This window comes from Dendropsophus ebraccatus, chromosome 15 (assembly GCF_027789765.1).
Source record: "Dendropsophus ebraccatus isolate aDenEbr1 chromosome 15, aDenEbr1.pat, whole genome shotgun sequence".
In the NCBI taxonomy this organism is placed as follows: Eukaryota; Metazoa; Chordata; class Amphibia; order Anura; family Hylidae; genus Dendropsophus; species Dendropsophus ebraccatus.
The window spans coordinates 28217193-28234691 of record NC_091468.1 but is presented as its reverse complement, the minus strand read 5'-3'; the positions used below and the strand labels follow the sequence as shown (position 1 = coordinate 28234691).

Genomic DNA, 17499 nt, shown 5'->3' with positions numbered 1-17499 from the left:
GGGGGCAGAATGCGGTTAAATTATACAGCAAATTCCGGTCACAGATCTATTATAATAAACTTAGTGACTTTTGAAGAGAAAAATCAGGGTATTATTAATACTTGGCAGATTGGTCTTGAAAAGATTACCTGTCAGTTTAGATACTTTGGCAGCAACTTTTTCAGCAAATCCTATTCTGGTATTTAATCCAGTTCCGACTGCTGTGCCACCAGCTGCCAATTCATAGACTCTTGGCAAGGCAGCTTCAATTCTAGCAATACCGTATTTAACCTGCTGAACGTAGGCACTAAACTCCTAAAAAAAGAAGAAAACACAGCAAAGAATATACATAAATGAAAAAGCTCAAAAACTTTTTTTTATATATATATATATACACACACAAAAAAAAATTACATATATATATTTGTTAATAAATATTATAAATATATATATATATATATATATATATATATATATATATATATATATATATATATATATATATATATATATATATATATATATATATATATATATATTCTGCAATCGACACTCCATCGCTAAGGCCATTTGGTTTGCAGTGCCAGACAATGTAGGATATATCCCCAATTGTTAATGCCCAGGAGACAATTTAGTCACACATTTATGGATTTATGGTAAGGTTAGGGCCTCATTTACATGCTACGTACATTTGTCTATAAGTGCGGAACGGCAGTTACTGACAAATTTAGGGCCCATTGATTTCTATTGGGCTATTAGTATCTGTAATTTTACAGATTCACAAAAAAGGACATGTCCTAGTACTGAGCGTAATTGCAGAACAAATCAGCCAATAGAAGTCAACAGGATTCACATTTTTTGCAGGCAATATGGATGATACATGGATTACCTTCCCATTATTTGGCGATCCAGAAAAAATGTGTATTGCTAATGCACTAAGTATACATTTTGTGTGGACTGCATACATAATATACTGTCCTGGGGGACTTCCGGTTCCGGCGCGTATGGGATGGCAGCAGTGTGAGTGAGCTCCTCCACCTCATAATATCGCTCCCCGCTCTGACTCCTGACATTACCGGCCCTGCCGGACCACATCTCTGACTTCTCTAAGTGCCGAGGAGTCGGAGGCACCACTTCATTAAGCGGGGAACCAGTAATACACCTCCCCATAAGCCCTCCTTCATTTACCTCACAGCTCTGTCCCAGGGACACCTAAGATGGCGCCGACACGAGGTGCTGCTGCTGAGGCACACAAAGAGGAAACACATACCTCACAAACCCCAGTGCCGGACCTCTGTGACACCATGATACCAGGACTAAATATGTCCTGCAAGGCACTGGCAATTCAAGTGTCCAAAATGATATTAAATGACATAAAATCCTCTCTTGAGGCCACCATAGTTTCCTCCCTAGCAACCATACAGGGAGATATAGCAACGCATACCTCACAGATTACTGAACTTCAGGAGAGAGTCAGCCTGTTAGAAGATGAAATACATTCTACAAAAATAAAACTACAACAGAATATGAATGTCACAGCTTCATTGCAAACAAAGACTGATGATCTAGAGAACCGCTCTAGGCGCAACCATTTACATATTATAGGTTTACCTGAATCCATTCCAGCCATGCAATTACATGCTATATGTTCTCTAGAAATTCCCCAAGCCTTGGGTATCCCAGGTCACATTACTGTGGAAAGAGCTCACTGTGTGGGACCCCCACCAGCGAAACAAAAGCAAGATGCAAATAAAAAAGAACAGAAACTCCGACAAGTGATTGTCAAGTATCTGAATTATAATGATAAAAACAACATTTTACAAAGCTTTAAAAAATCTACAGTTGATGTTGCAATTCGTGGCCACAAAATCCTCATGATTAACGACTACTCCACAGCAGTGGTTCAAAAACGTAAAGCTTTTGCACACATTTGCTCAACATTGGTGAAAAATCAAATACGATTTGCTCTTCTTTATCCTGCCATACTGAAAGTTTTCAAATCGGATGGTTCAGCCTCTCTTTACAGTTCCCCTGAGGAAGCCATTTCTTCCCTTAAAGATGTAAAGGGTCTCACTCCACCTATTCAAGACAAGCACAAGAGACGACGTTTGGATAGCCCTACTGACACGGTAGAAAAAAATGGAATGATTATGAACTCTGTCTCTATTCTGTTGGACGCTATGCTGCTCATTAAAACTGAGTATTTTTTTCTCTATTTAGCCCTATATATGTTGACCAAATACTATATTAGGGACACCTTGTTACTACATTATTATTTTCTTTAGTCTAGGTAGTAATGCATTTGGTGGTGTGTGTGTAAGTATGTATTTATATATGTAATATATATATATTACATATGTGTATATGTATGTATATGTATAATTCCACCTTGTATGGTTTTAGGTTTAAGTACAACTTCTTTAAAGGAGAAGTCCGGCCAAAATTAATTTTTGATATGTTGTTACTTATGAAAAGTTATACAAATTTCTAATGTACATTAATTATGGGAAATGCACATATACTGCTATTTCCCTTAATTTAGTAGATCAGGAAGTGTTAGAAATATCTCTGAAGAAGTGACGTCACGACCCAGGGTGTAATTCCTATGGAGTGTCCAGCAGGGGGCGCTCTCTATATAGAAGTCTATGGGACTTTATTGTTTCTATGGGTTTCTATGTAATGTAATGTAATGTAATGTAATGTAATGTAGTGTACAGTGCTTTATTGAATGAATACATCTATGGAATACTTTGGGGAGCAAGTGTCCTTGCTCCCCAAAGTATTGCATAAATGTATTCATTCAATACACAGTAAGCCCGCCGATCCGCCGCATTTCCGCCGAATTTCCGCCGCATTCCCGCCGATCCGCCACACGCTGATCCGCCGCATTCCCGCCGATTCGGACCATATACATTGAACTACAGCTCCCATCATCTGCTTCTGGTATGAACAGGTGATGGGAGCTGTAGCTGGGTAATGGATATGACATGCCGCCGGGCGCAGGGGGGAGCCGCTCAGTACACAGGAGCGCTCCCCCCTCCTCCTCCTCCTTCCGTGATAACTTCCGCCTATACCAATGCTGACTCCCTGCCTGGCCGCCGCTCTCCGCTCTCCCCCCATACATACCGGCTCCCGATGCATCCTGGTGTCCGCGCTGATGCCGGGAGCCGGTATATGTGAGCGGAGAGCGGCGGCCAGGCAGGGAGTCAGCATTGGTATAGGCGGAAGTGATCACGGAAGGAGGAGGAGGGGGGAGCGCTCCTGTGTACTGAGCGGCTCCCCCCTGCGCCCGGCGGCATGTCATATCCATTACCCAGCTACAGCTCCCATCACCTGTTCATACCAGAAGCAGATGATGGGAGCTGTAGTTCAATGTATATGGTCCGGATCGGCGGGAATGCGGCGGATCAGCGTGTGGCGGATCGGCGGGAATGCGGCGGAAATTCGGCGGAAATGCGGCGGATCGGCGGGCTTACTGTGTATTGAATGAATACATTTATGCAATACTTTGGGGAGCAAGGACACTTGCTCCCCAAAGTATTCCATAGATGTATTCATTCAATAAAGCACTGTACACTACATTACATTACATTACATTACATAGAAACCCATAGAAACAATAAAGTCCCATAGACTTCTATATAGAGAGCGCCCCCTGCTGGACACTCCATAGGAATTACACCCTGGGTCGTGACGTCACTTCTTCAGAGATATTTCTAACACTTCCTGATCTACTAAATTAAGGGAAATAGCAGTATATGTGCATTTCCCATAATTAATGTACATTAGAAATTTGTATAACTTTTCATAAGTAACAACATATCAAAAATTAATTTTGGCCGGACTTCTCCTTTAAGTACTAAGCATTATATACTGGCTCTCCCTTTTATTTTATTTATTTGCTTCCCTGTGACAACTCACACATTTCTCAGGAGGGTAGGGATGTGTATGTCTTTAATTTTAATATACTGTGTACTCATTTAGTGGAGCGGAGGTTGATGTGACCTCTCCACCAGTTATTTCTCTTTATTTCTTCTCCATAACGTGGAGTTTGCGAATGCTCCGAACATTGGACAATACGAAAAAAGTGAAGTCCACATCTCACTTTATTCGCTTAGTTTATATTGTTAATTGTTTTATTCTTAGGTATATCACCTTTAGTTTGTCTGAAAATGCTACATGCTATCCTCTTTCTGCCTGAAAGGGTTACCCACTATATTATTGTGCTTCCAAGGTCTCTTCTTAACACCTCCTCTTCTATTATTTTATGAAATTAATCACTTGGAATGTTAAGGGACTACGTTCCCCATCTAAGAGGACTTCTATACTGAAACACCTTAAGAGACTTAGGGCCGATATAGTATTATTGCAAGAAACACATTTAACTGAATCGGATTATTTTAGACTCAAACGTTTTTGGGTGGGTGCTGTTTATGGTTCACCAGCTATTAACCGTAAAGGCGGGGTAGTTATTCTTACACATAAAAATGTAACCTGTACGGTATTATCTCAATATCAAGATGATGAAGGCAGGATATGTCATCTTCTTATTGACACTCCAGCGGGCAAATATAGCATATATAACGTTTATGGTCCCAACACTCAGAGACCTGATTTTTTTAAAAAAATTGGAAAACCTCATTCTGCAAGATGACAATAATCTTAAAATAGCTGATGGAGATCTAAATACTGTTCTTAATACAACTGAAGATAGAAAAAGAACTAAGACCCCTACTGTATATACTTCATCAGATATTATTTTATCCAACTTCCTTAATTCTACCTCCCTATCTGATTCTTGGCGTCATCTACACCCAGATGGTAGAGAATACTCTTTTTACTCTCACTCCCAAACTGCCTGGTCAAGAATAGACTACTGTTTAGTGTCACCGGACTCTCTTGGCAGAGTAGAAGACTCTGAAATTCATGATATAGTAATTTCGGATCACTCCCCTGTTAGTTTACAATTAAGAGACATTTTTCAGAAGGGATCCGATATTATTTGGAGATTTCCTTCTCATTTAGCTAATGATGACTCATTTATCAAACTATTAAAAAAATGGTGGTCAGACTTTTATTCTAACAATGCTCAACATACACAATCCCCAATACTTTTCTGGGAGACTGCAAAAGCAGTTCTAAGGGGCCAAATAATTTCTTATGTGGCTACCCAGAAACGTGAAGCACGTAAAAACTATCTTCAACTTTCCCAAGATCTGCGCTCTACATACACTCTTTTCCTGTCTTCCCCTACAGATGACAATAAATCTAAATGGACAGCAGCTAGACAAGCTTTCGAAATTGCACAGGAAAAACTCAATGCTATATATATATATATATATATATATATATATATATATATATATATATATATATATATATATATATATATATATATATATTAGAGATCAATACATATTCCGTTTATTCCGCTATGGTAATAAATCAGGGAAAATGTTAGTTAACCTTGCTAAAGGACGTAGACCTACTACACATATCCCTGCTCTCAAAGATACAGCGGGTAATATACAAAAAGATCCTAAAGTCATATCACAACTTTTACAACAATTTTACCGCTCACTATATTCCAAAGATAGGCTTGATCTAGCTGCTGGTAAGAACTTTCTAGAGTCATTAACTCTACCTTCTCTTGATACACCTTCTCTTGATTCTCTCAACGCCCCAGTCACATTGGAGGAAATTACTGCCACTATCTCTACACCAGGCATGTCCAAAGTCCGTCCGGAGGGCCATTTGCGGCCTGCGTTCCGAACTTTTACGGCCCCCCCAGGTATCCAGCTTGCTATTATCTGCCTGTGTTATAAAGCATATAGCATGTAGCATGTAAAATGGTCGGCCCTCGCACATGTTCACTTCATCAAATTTGGCACTCTTCGAAAAAAGTTTGGACATGCCTGCTCTACACTTAAAAATAACAAAGCTCCCAGGCCCTGACGGCTATAGTGCGGAATTTTATAAATCTATGTCTTCTGTCATCTCCCCCACTCTTCTTTCTACTTTCCAAACTATTCTGACTGACCATCACATGCTCCCCTCGGGAGATACTGCATATATCAAAATACTACATAAACAGGGGAAGGATCCGACATCTCCTAATTCATACAGGCCAATCTCTTTAATAAATGTAGACCTAAAATTGTTGGCAAAGATTATGACCAATAGATTGGCAGACATCCTACCATCACTAATAGGCAGCCATCAAGTTGGCTTTATAAAAGGACGTTCTGGTGTCACCAATATAAGAACGGTACTAGCGGCCCAGTCTGGGGGTCGTTCCAGCCACTCTCCAGGTCTGTTGGCAATTGACGCCGAAAAGGCTTTTGATAATATCAGCTGGGAGTGGCTGGACATGACCTTAACAAAATTTGGTATCACAGGTCAATTTAAAGATTTTATTTCCACAATATACACATCTCCGAAAGCTAGAATTCATACCCCGGGTTTCCTTTCAGATAGCTTTCCCTTACAAAAAGGTACCAGACAGGGTTGCCCCCTATCCCCTCTATTGTTCAATTTGGCGATGGAGCCTCTTGCTAGATATCTTATTTCTTCTGACTTTTTCTCAGGCATACGGGTTGGTTCCCAAGTCATCAAAGTTACATGCTTTGCTGATGATACTTTAATATATTTAGATAACCCAGATCTACATGTTCCGGCAGTATTAGATGCCTTAAAAATTTTTTGGTTCCTTCTCTGGGTATAGAATCAATATACATAAAAGTCAACTTCTTTACCTAACGCCACATAAGAGGTCTACTTCGGGTCCTGCGGGGGTCTCCATCGCTAAATCCTATATTACTTATCTTGGAATCCAGATTGGCAGAACTCCCTCCTCACTATATTCCCTGAACTATCGCCCTATAATTAAGAGAATAAAACAAGATCTCCAGAGATGGGAATCTCTACCATTGTCAATTCTAGGCCGTACCCACTTAATCAAAATGATGTGTTTTGGAAAACTGTTATATCCAATGCAAACAATACCCCTTTTACTCAAACATTCTGACGTTTCCCTACTCCAATCATATTTCACTAAATTTATTTGGCAAAGAGACCTCGTATTGCCTATTCCACTCTGTCTCCCTACTTCTAAAGGTGGCGCTCAATGACCAGATATTAGATTATATAATTTAGCGGCTCTCTTTCGCCATGCTAAAGATTGGATTATGGACACGTCATATTTCTCAAATATTTTAATTGAGAAAGCTTTAGCAGCACCTTGGCCTTTACCCACCCCGCTACATGCTAAATTATCAGAACTCCCCCCAGAAATTAAGAGAAGTGTTATCTTTAAAGACACCATTGCCACATGGAAGGCGATACGAAAATTATATGGTTTACCCTTTTGCCTATCGAAAAGATTTCCTCTGTGGCATTCACCACTTTACCCACCTGACTCAGACAAATTGGACTACTCAGAGTGGCAGAGTGCACGTTTCTTCTGTTGGGGATCTGCTGGATACTAATTCCAACACTTTCTTATCATGGGATATCGTCAGAACATGATTTAAATTGTCTTCATTTCATTTACCGCAATACGATTCTATAATTGAATTTCTTACTTCCAGAGTACAGGACATAGCAGAAGCAGAAAGTGATATAGAATTTGATCATCTATTCCCAACACCACCGGTACATAATTCTTTATCACATACATATGGAGAACTTAGATCACGCTCTCAAAAGAATTTATCTAGACAAATTTTTTTTTAAAAAATGGTCCTCCGTAATCTTTTCAGAGGATCTGACCCAACAAATATTGAGAGGATCTCAACTAGTGCATTCTGCCACTCCCAATGTGGTTCTACGTGAAATACATTTCCGCTTTATACACAAGGCTATATATGCCTTTAACCCCTTAACGACAAAGGGCGTATAGGTACGCCCTATTGCCGGTAAGGGCGTTCAGAGCGGGGCCGCAAGGCGACCCCGCTCTGAACCGCGGTGGTCCCGGGTGCCGCTTGTAGCCCGGGACCGTAGGTATTAGCGGGCACGGTCCGATCGCCGTGCCCGCTAATACAGTAATCAGATGCAGCTGTCAAACATGACAGCTGCATCCGATTACCGGATCCAGCGTCTCCCTGGTGTCTAGTGGCGGAGATCGCTCCTCCGGGATGTTATCCCGGAGGAGCGATCTCCGTTTCTGAAGCCGGCCGGGGACCGCTCCAAGATGGCGCCGTCCCCGGCTCGGCACTCGTTTACTTCCGGCTGCTGCCTATCTCATGGATCTCTGCAGCATATCTATGCTGCAGAGATCTCAATGAGAGATCAAAGTGTATATACTAGAAGTCCCCTAGGGGGGCTTCTAGTATATGTGTAAAAAAAATAAAAATATAGTGTTGTTGTCAATAAAAAGCCCCCTCCCCTAATAAAAGTCTGAATCACCCCCCTTTTCCCAGGTTATAAATAAAAGTAAACAAATAAATAAACAAACATGTTTTCTATCGCCGCGTGCGTAATCGCCCGAACTATTAATCACATTCCTGATCTCGTACGGTTAACGGCGTAAGCGCAAAAAAATCCCAAAGTGCAAAATTGCGCATTTTTGGTCACATCAAATCCAGAAAAATTGTAATAAAAAGCGATCAAAAAGACGTATATGCGCAATCAAGGTACCGATAGAAAGAACACATCATGGCGCAAAAAATGACACCTCACACAGCCCCATAGACCAAAGGATAAAAGCGCTATAAGCCTGGGAATGGAGCGGTTTTAAGTGACGTATATTTGTTGACAATGGTTTGAATTTTTGAAAAGTTATACATGTTATATATCGTTTTAATCGTAACAACTTGAGGAACGTGCATAACAAGTCAATTTTACCCCAGGGCGTATGGCGTAAAAACACATTTCCCCCAAATAAACAAAATGCGTTTTTTTTTTCAATTTCACCACACTTTGAATTTTTTTTCTGGTTTCGCAGTATACTTTATGCAAAAATTCAGCCTGTCATTGCAAAGTACAATTAGTGACGCAAAAAATAAGGGCTCATGTGGGTTTCTAGGTGGAAAAATGCAAGTGCTATGGCCTTTGATGCACAAGGAGGAAAAAACGAAAACGCAAAAATCGAAATTGGCTCTGTCCTTAAGGGGTTAATATTACTTTTTCCAACTCCCACACTGCTCACATAAACAGTTGCCCGAAATGTTCACTTCCTAAAGCAGACTTGTTTCGTTGTGCCTGGGCCTGCACGCGAGTTCAGGAATTTTGGGACTCTGTGCGGCTCTATCTTTTGTCCACTTGGGGCCATGCCATACCACTTCTCCCTCTTAGTTATCTTTTTCATTTTATTGATATAGACTCTACTACTCCCTCTCCTAAATTACTTACTTCTAAGGAATTCATTTAACTCTATTAGTTTCCCTGAAATGTTTAAGACACTGGATACTGGATACTCTACCAGACATTTCTGAGGTAATCTCCGCTCTGAAGGAGATCTTTCATTGGAAACTTTTGGATGTATTACGCACCAAAGAAAAATCAACAAAAACATTTATGTCCAAATGGACACAATTTCTAATTCATGATTTTACTATAGAAGAGAGAGACTCTGTCATTAATCAATTTAAGGACACTGATTGGTATTGCATGGCCGCCCAAAAGGGAACTCTGGGAGCACTCCAAATATCTTAAGCTTTTCCCTTTCTCTGTTAAAGACAATTCTCTCCATTCTATTGGTAGCATATTTGAATATCTGACATCTATACCATGTTTTAAGGTGATATTATAGGTGACTGTTTTTCTACCTATGTTTTTGGTAAGACTACCTTGTATTGTATATGATAATATGTCTTTTAAGGTTATTACAAAGGCTCATTGTATCTGTATGATATTGTAAACATACAATCCTTTGTTGCCTGTGAGCGACTTTCTTTTTGAATATGTAATGAATTTTCAATATGTATGTTCAAATATTACATAAGCCACTAATAAAATATCGTTAAAAAAAAATATATATACTGTCCTGACAAGTCACTGAACGTGTGAAAGAGGCCCAGGGTATCATTAACACATCCATAGCTCTGTTAACAAGTGTGGACCAGAGAATACATGTGTACATGTTACGGGGCTTTGATCCATCACAATTATCTAGAGATGAGTGAACCTGGAGCATGCTCGAGTTCATCCGAACCCAAGCTTTCGCCATTTGATTAGCGGTGGCTGCTGAAGTTGGATAAAGCCCCAAGGCTATGTGGAAACATGGATATAGTCATTGGCTGTATCCATGTTTTCCAGACAACCTTAGGGCTTTATTCAACTTCAGCAGCCACCAGTAATCAAATGCCGAACGATCGGGTTCGGATGGACTCGAGCATGCTCGAGGTTCGCTTATCTCTACTATTATCCAATGAATGGGTTCGCGCACAGAGACTGGAGAGTAAGGAAAGCAAGGAACAGACTATAAACAGGGAAGAGGTCATAAAGGAAAGACTGAGATTTCTCCTCTTTTTAAATCCATTCCAGGCTTTGGCTTCAATAATCTGTCAGATAAATCTGTCTGCGTAAAGACACCCTAAGATGTATACTAACAGTGAATGAAAAAAAAAAAACACTCACTTGGTAAGTGCAAGAATTATATATAAAGATTCCTGACCCCCTCCTCATTACACTGTACCTGTCCCAGGGTGAGGGGCACGGCATCCTGTGTGTGGGTTCTTCCAATCTTTATGATATTTGTAAATTCTTTTGATTTGTTTTCTAAAGCATCGTGAAGCTTTTTCAGTGCAGGTAACAAAACTTCATGGACCTCTGTGGCGGCAGCAATATGCATCGCTGTTGGGAAAGTATCATTGGAACTCTATATAAATAAAAAAAAATAAAATAAATAAACAAAAGAATATTAGAGAATGCCTCTATATTGTATCCATCAGAAGTTCTAAACGTCAGGTTCATTTTAACACATCCCAAAATCAAAGCCCTTGGATGGGTGGGGGTCTCTGCGGCAAGAACCAGTGATGAGAACAAGTGGGGAGTGCACCTCCTGCTGTCAATCAAGCTGTCTTAAAATGAAGCCGCCTGGGTGGATATCACTGCTAGTGCACACTTCTATCTGGTTTTCCTGATTGGTGGGGATTTTAGCCGCAAGACCCCGGTCAATTAAAACTTTTCACATGTCAAAAAAAAATGGCAGTGCCCATTTATCTAACTATTTTTTTTTGTACATACCTGGCTTTTGTTCACATGGTCATTTGGGTGCACAGGTTCTTTACTTCCAAGTGTTCCACCCATCATCTCAATAGCTCGGTTACTTATCACTTCATTCACATTCATGTTGGTTTGTGTTCCAGAGCCAGTTTGCCACACGGATAGCGGGAAATGATCATTTAGTTTACCAGCAGCAACCTTGAGGGAGGTGGAGGTTGGGGCGGGAAATGGGTAAGCAAAAAAAAAAAAAGTAAGTCTGTAAAATATCAACTAAGTAGGACCGACACCAACAAATAGCACTTTTGACAAGTTCTTTATATCAGATTATGATCTCAGCTGATTGGAAATGTTCAGTTTCCATTACAATACTTGTCAGAGTAAAGAAACTTTATATAATGCACAGCCACCAACAGTATTCCTGCAGTGCCAACAGTCTCATCCCAGCTCAGCTGCATCCATATACTTCACTGCTGCAGCTTGGTCACGTGACCACCAGTATGACAATCAGAACTAATTGCTCTAATGTGTAGGCGGGATGTCAGAATGTCACATGTTACACCATCATATATATCAGGTCTCTTGTGGCAAGAGTTCATTTTGTTCATTTTCAAGTCCCTTTCCCGGTGTACATTGCTGCTAAAGATGCCTTTTAGGGTGCGCCCCATGACTCTGTTCAGACACCATGAAAGTGATGACCAGTTTCCATTTAAGGGTGCGTTCACACATACAGGATCCGCAGCAGATCTGATGTTGCAGAATCAAAGCAAATCAATTCTGGACCATCATATCTGCTGCTGATCCTGTACGTGTGAACGCACCCTTAAATGGAAACCGGTCATCACTTTCATGGTGTCTGAACAGAGTCACGGGGCATTCCTCAGCAGCTTCTCCCCCCTCAATGAAAGCTGACCAGGCAGGTAGAAGCCACCATAGACTCATGATTCAGGCAGCATGAAAGTGATGATGGACACTTATTCTTTTTACTCACAATTTATATAAATTTCAATATGCTAATTCATTCTTACCTCATCTGCAGCTTTAATAATATATTCGGCAACTTTTGGGTCAAGGCCGTAGTCTTTATTTACTTCTGCTGCTGCTTTTTTTAGGATTCCAAATGCTCTTATTACTGGCAGCTTAAAAAAATAAAATGATATCTGAATTTTATGCCAGAACATTTAAAGCTACAGTATCCCTAAGCTGTTAACTAAAAATCATGCTGAATACTTCATAGCACTTATCCTACTGTAAGCTGGCTGTCACTGATCAGCATCCAGTAGTGCCAGCTGGTGATGCCACCTGTGCATATACTCATTTGGATCCTGCAAACTTGGCATCTACTTACTGAATATACTGTTCGTGCTATGACTGTTTGTGGCTCCTTGTATATTCCCTCCATACAACATGCACTAGGGATAATGGCACATAGCAGTTTACATATCAGTGTAGTTTTGTCATTCCACCTGCCTGACCGAGAAATACACAATCCGTTACAGGAAAGAGAAACTGGGCTGCTAATATTAATTACCGTATTTTTCGGACTATAAGGCGCTCCTTCAATTTTAGCCTGCTAAGCCATCTAGGTTCATATATAAGGCGCACCAGACTATAAGGCGCACCGCATTATAGTGTATAAGTTTGAACGAACGAAAGATATAAGTCACCTGCTGATCACAGTACTTACTGAGGCTCCTTACTATGTCACCTGCTGATTACAGTACTGTATTTACTGAAGCTCCTTACTATGTCACAGTACTGAGGCTCCTAACTATGGTGGCCATAATGCACCATGCAGGATAGGCAGAATTCTGCCAGCGAGTCCCGTTGGCAGAATTCTGCATGGAGCATTATGGCTACCAAAGTTAGGAGCCTCAGTACAGTACAGTGTTGCTCTATAACCTCCGGCCACCTCCTAGGCTATTGAATGAAAGTCTATGCCTGAAGCCTATGCCTGAGCCTTTATCCGGGCTGCGGAGAGCGGGACAGCCTGCGGAGCCATGGGCCGGGACTCCAGGTGAGGGAGCGCTGCGCTGTGTGGCGGGGAGATGTGAGCTCAGCAGCCTATCTGCGCCATGGAGGCTGGAGCTGTCCCGATCCACATATAAGGCGCATTGGACTATAAGGCGCACTTACAATTCCTTAGAAAATCATAGTATTTTAAGTGCGCCTTATAGTTCGAAAAATATGGTATATGTATTTTACACTGAGGATGAAGGGAAGTTTCTTAGCTTTAGCCTCAGTGCTGTATTTATGCTACTAACGGTTTAATCATTATGCTAATAAGTTGTTTAGGTGCACCAGGGGCTGGGCTACCGCTCCGTATATTGATCCGCCCCAGTAGTCCTGCTCTCTCTCTCTGTTTGCATACATGGTAAGATGTATTAATCGCATCTAAAGGGGCAGGAAGAAGCAGCCAAGGAGCACCCTGATGGCTCAGAGACAGCGGTATAACTCTGAAATGCTGTCAGGGCTTTGTGCTTTCTGTGGTTCAGGCAGCATAAGGCTGAGGGCAGGTTCCCTTCAAAATAATAGGTGACACTAATGAAAGGTTATAAAAAAAAAAAAAAAAAAAAAAGAGAAAACATAAGACTTTCTCCTGAAAGCCATAACATAAGTCCCATCAATAATTCCCTGCCTTCTGCTTATCTGAAACCTTACAAGTATAAAAACCCAAGCCCATATGATCTGCAGAGTATAGGCATAAACATATAGGGGCACATTTATTATCTGCGCAATTATTATTTTTTTTTGTGCTTTTGAACTTTCTCCATGCTGCACAAATACTCACAGACCTTGCCAAAATTAGTGCTTTTCCAGTTCACCTCAACACTACATTGGATTTTAAAATTGGCTGTGCTTTATAACTTTTGTATCGAGCCTCAATTGCCAAGAAACCAATGCCTTCCCTAGAAAAATGGAAAATGCCGATTCCTGGTTTGGACAACGAAGGGTGCAAATCCCTCCTCAAGTCTCATAGATGTGTCCCCAGTGATCAAACACAGATTCACACAATTATGTATCATACCGAAGGCATACTTAAGAGTGTCACTGTCGTTTAAATTTTTTTGAGAAATCAATAGTCCAGGCGATTTTAAGAAACTTTGTAATTGGGTTTATTAGACGAAAAATGCATTTTTATCCTGAAAATAGGATTAGTCCTTACCGGTAAGCCGGTTTCTTCGAACCTTCACGACGGCACCATAGGAGGATGGGTTGTACCCTAGGGACAGGAAAAAGCACGAGAGGTTAAAAGCCCCTCCCCTTCCCTCCAGCACCAGTGTCTTTATAACAGAACTTTAGCACCACGTGAGTATCATACATTATATATATAATACTAGGGAGGGTAACTGGTGCCGTCGTGAAGGTTCGAAGAAACCGGCTTACCGGTAAGGACTAATCCTATTTTCTCTCCTCACCTTCACGACGGCACCATAGGAGTAATACCAGCAATTACCTTTAGGGAGGGACTACAGCCTGAAGAACCCTGCGTCCGAAGGACAGGTCTTCGTTACTTTGTAGTTGTAGCCGGTAGTGTTTCAAAAATGTGTGAGGAGACGACCATGTCGCTGCTCTGCAAATCTGTTCTATAGAAACAGATGCTCTTTCAGCCCAGGTGGTTGATATTGATCTTGTAGAATGGGCTCGGATATTAATAGGAGATGGAAGATTCTGCGCTTGGTATGCCTGTATAATGGCATTCCTTATCCATCTTGCAATGGTACTTTTGGATGACTTCTTCCCCTTATTTCTCCCCTGAAATTGTAGAAAGAGATTTTCGTCTATCCGCCATGGGGCGGTTGTCTCGATATATTTCAGGACTATTCTTCTGACATCTAAGGTCTGAAATTTCCTCTCTAAGTGATTTTTGGGGTTTGGACAAAAAGAGGGGAGTATGACGTCCTGGGACTTGTGGAAGTTGGAAACCACTTTAGGTAGAAATGAGGGATCAGTCTTCAGAACTATACGATCCTCTGAGATCGTACAATACGGTTGTCGTGTAGTCAAAGCCTGTATCTCGCCTATTCTTCTAGCTGAACAGATAGCTACGAGGAAGACGGTTTTGTAGGAGAGGAGCTTCAGGTTTGTCTCATCTAGGGGTTCAAATGGGGCTCCTGTAAGTCCTTCCAATACAACGTTTAGATCCCAAGGTGGATGTATGTTTTGTACTGTTGGATTTATTCTCGAGGCAGCGCGAATAAATCTTTTTATCCAGCGGTGATTCGCCAAATCTATATCATAGATCGCTGAGAGCGCCGAGACCTGTACCTTTAGTGTAGCGGGTTTGAGGCCCTTTGATAGTCCTGATTGCAAAAAGTCCAGTATTTGAGAAATATTGGGCTCTGCTGGAAAAGGAGGAGGGGTTCCACACCAGGAGGAAAAGACCTTCCATACCTTAAGGTAGATAGCTGCTGTTACCCTTTTCCTGCTTTTCATCAGAGTAGAGATTACGGTCTCTGATAATCCTCTGCTCCTTAACATTGATTCTTCAGGATCCAGGCAGATAGATGGAATTTTTGAGGTTCCGGGTGTAGTATTGGGCCCTGGAACAGCAAGTCTGGAGACTGAGGGAGAAGGATCGGTTCCTCCAAGGCCAGAGACTTTAGAAGGCCAAACCAACCTCTCCTCGGCCAATACGGGACGACCAGTATTATTTTTAGGCTCCCTTCCCGTATCTTCTGGAGCACCCTGGGAATTAGCGGGATTGGTGGAAACCCGTAAGCCATCTTGAAGCACCATCTCTGTGTTAGTGCGTCTATTCCGGTAGGGTGATCTGCAGGATTCAGAGAGAAAAACTTTTCTGCTTTTCGATTTTGCCTGGTGGCAAACAGATCTATCTGCGGTTTGCCCCAGCGTTCCACCAGTTGCAGGAAGAGTTGGTTGTTTAGGCACCATTCGCCCGGGTGAATTGTGTTCCTGCTGAGAAAATCTGCCTGTATGTTGTCTATTCCTCTCAGGTGTGTAGCTGAAAGGGATAACAGATGAATCTCTGCCCAGGAGAATATTTGCTGAGAGATTTTCCATAGCCTGTTGTTTTTTGCGCTGCCTTGATGTCGAAGGTGGGCAACCGTTGTCATATTGTCTGACAGGATATGCACATGAGTCCCTTTTAGGATATCTAGAGCAGATATCAAGGATGTCTGGACTGCTTTTAGTTCCTTCACATTTGAAGATTGTTTCAGGGTTTCTGGATCCCATACACCCTGAAAGATCTTCGCTCCTACCTGAGCACCCCAACCCGACTGACTTGCGTCTGTCCTCATTACTTGTTTTGTTTGGGGGTTCCATTCTGTTCCCTTTTCCAGGTTCCGTCTTATAAGCCACCAGCTCAGTGAAGACCTGACCTGGGAAGTAAGAGTGAAGGTCCTTTCGAGGCCCGTAGGTTTTTTGTCCCAGATTTTTAGTATTTGAGCCTGTAGGGATCTGGAGTGGGCTTGACTCCAGGGGACTGCCGGGATGCAAGCTGTCATAGACCCCAGAACGGACATTGCCTCCCTGACAGAAGGAAGTGTCTTTGTTTTGAATTTCTGGATTTTCTCCATTATCTTTACTATTTTTTCCTCTGGGAGAAACGACATCTGCAGGTCGGAATCCAGGAGGATCCCCAGAAAAACTTTCCGGGGGGATGGTATAAAATCCGACTTTTTTGTGTTTATGATCCACCCTAGGGACTGGAGTAGATTTTGGGTGGTCTGTAGATCTTGTAAGATCCTCTCTTGCGGCTCTGCTATTATTAGCAGATCGTCCAGATATGCCACCATGTTTATCCCTTGTATGTGTAGGTGTGATACGACTTCTGACATGATGTTGCTGAAGATCCTGGGCGCCGACGATATCCCGAAGGGAAGGGCCCTGAATTGAAAGTGGCATATCTTTGTGTTTATTGTTAGTGCAAATCTCAGAAGTTTCTGAGATTGTGGGTGAATCGGCACATGATAGTATGCGTCTTGGAGATCCAGAGAGATCATCCAGGCATTTTTGGCTATGAGTGGAGTAGTAGATTTTATCGATTCCATCTTGAACCTTATATATTTTACATGTTTGTTCAGTGGTTTGAGATTTATTATTAACCGGTATGTACCGTTTGGTTTTTTTTACTAGGAATAGGCTTGAGTAGTGGCCTGAGCCCCTTTCTTCTCGGGGAACAGGAGAAATGACCTTCATGCGGTGGAGATTTAGTACGCTTGCCACCATTTCTGTTTGTAGGGGACCTGGAGACTGTCGGGAGATGACAAATCTTTCTGGGGGAGGGTGAGTTAGTTCTATCTGATACCCTTCCTTGATAATATTTAGTATCCAGCTGTTGTCTGTGATAGTGTCCCAGGCTTGTGAAAATTCCGACAGTCTCCCCCCTAC

At 41.6% G+C, this 17499-nt stretch overlaps 1 protein-coding gene across 1 annotated transcript in view; it reads right to left on the bottom strand.

The window, feature by feature from the left end:
• The window catches only part of FH (fumarate hydratase), a 32158-nt gene that overhangs the window by 6967 nt on the left and 7692 nt on the right, over positions 1-17499 (bottom strand). Inside the window, exons 3-6 of the mRNA XM_069955018.1 lie at positions 12171-12281; positions 11167-11343; positions 10616-10798; positions 129-294 (exon numbers count right to left, since the gene is read on the bottom strand). Coding sequence (XP_069811119.1) covers positions 129-294; positions 10616-10798; positions 11167-11343; positions 12171-12281 — 637 coding nt within the window. The remainder of the gene's footprint in view (positions 1-128; positions 295-10615; positions 10799-11166; positions 11344-12170; positions 12282-17499) is intronic.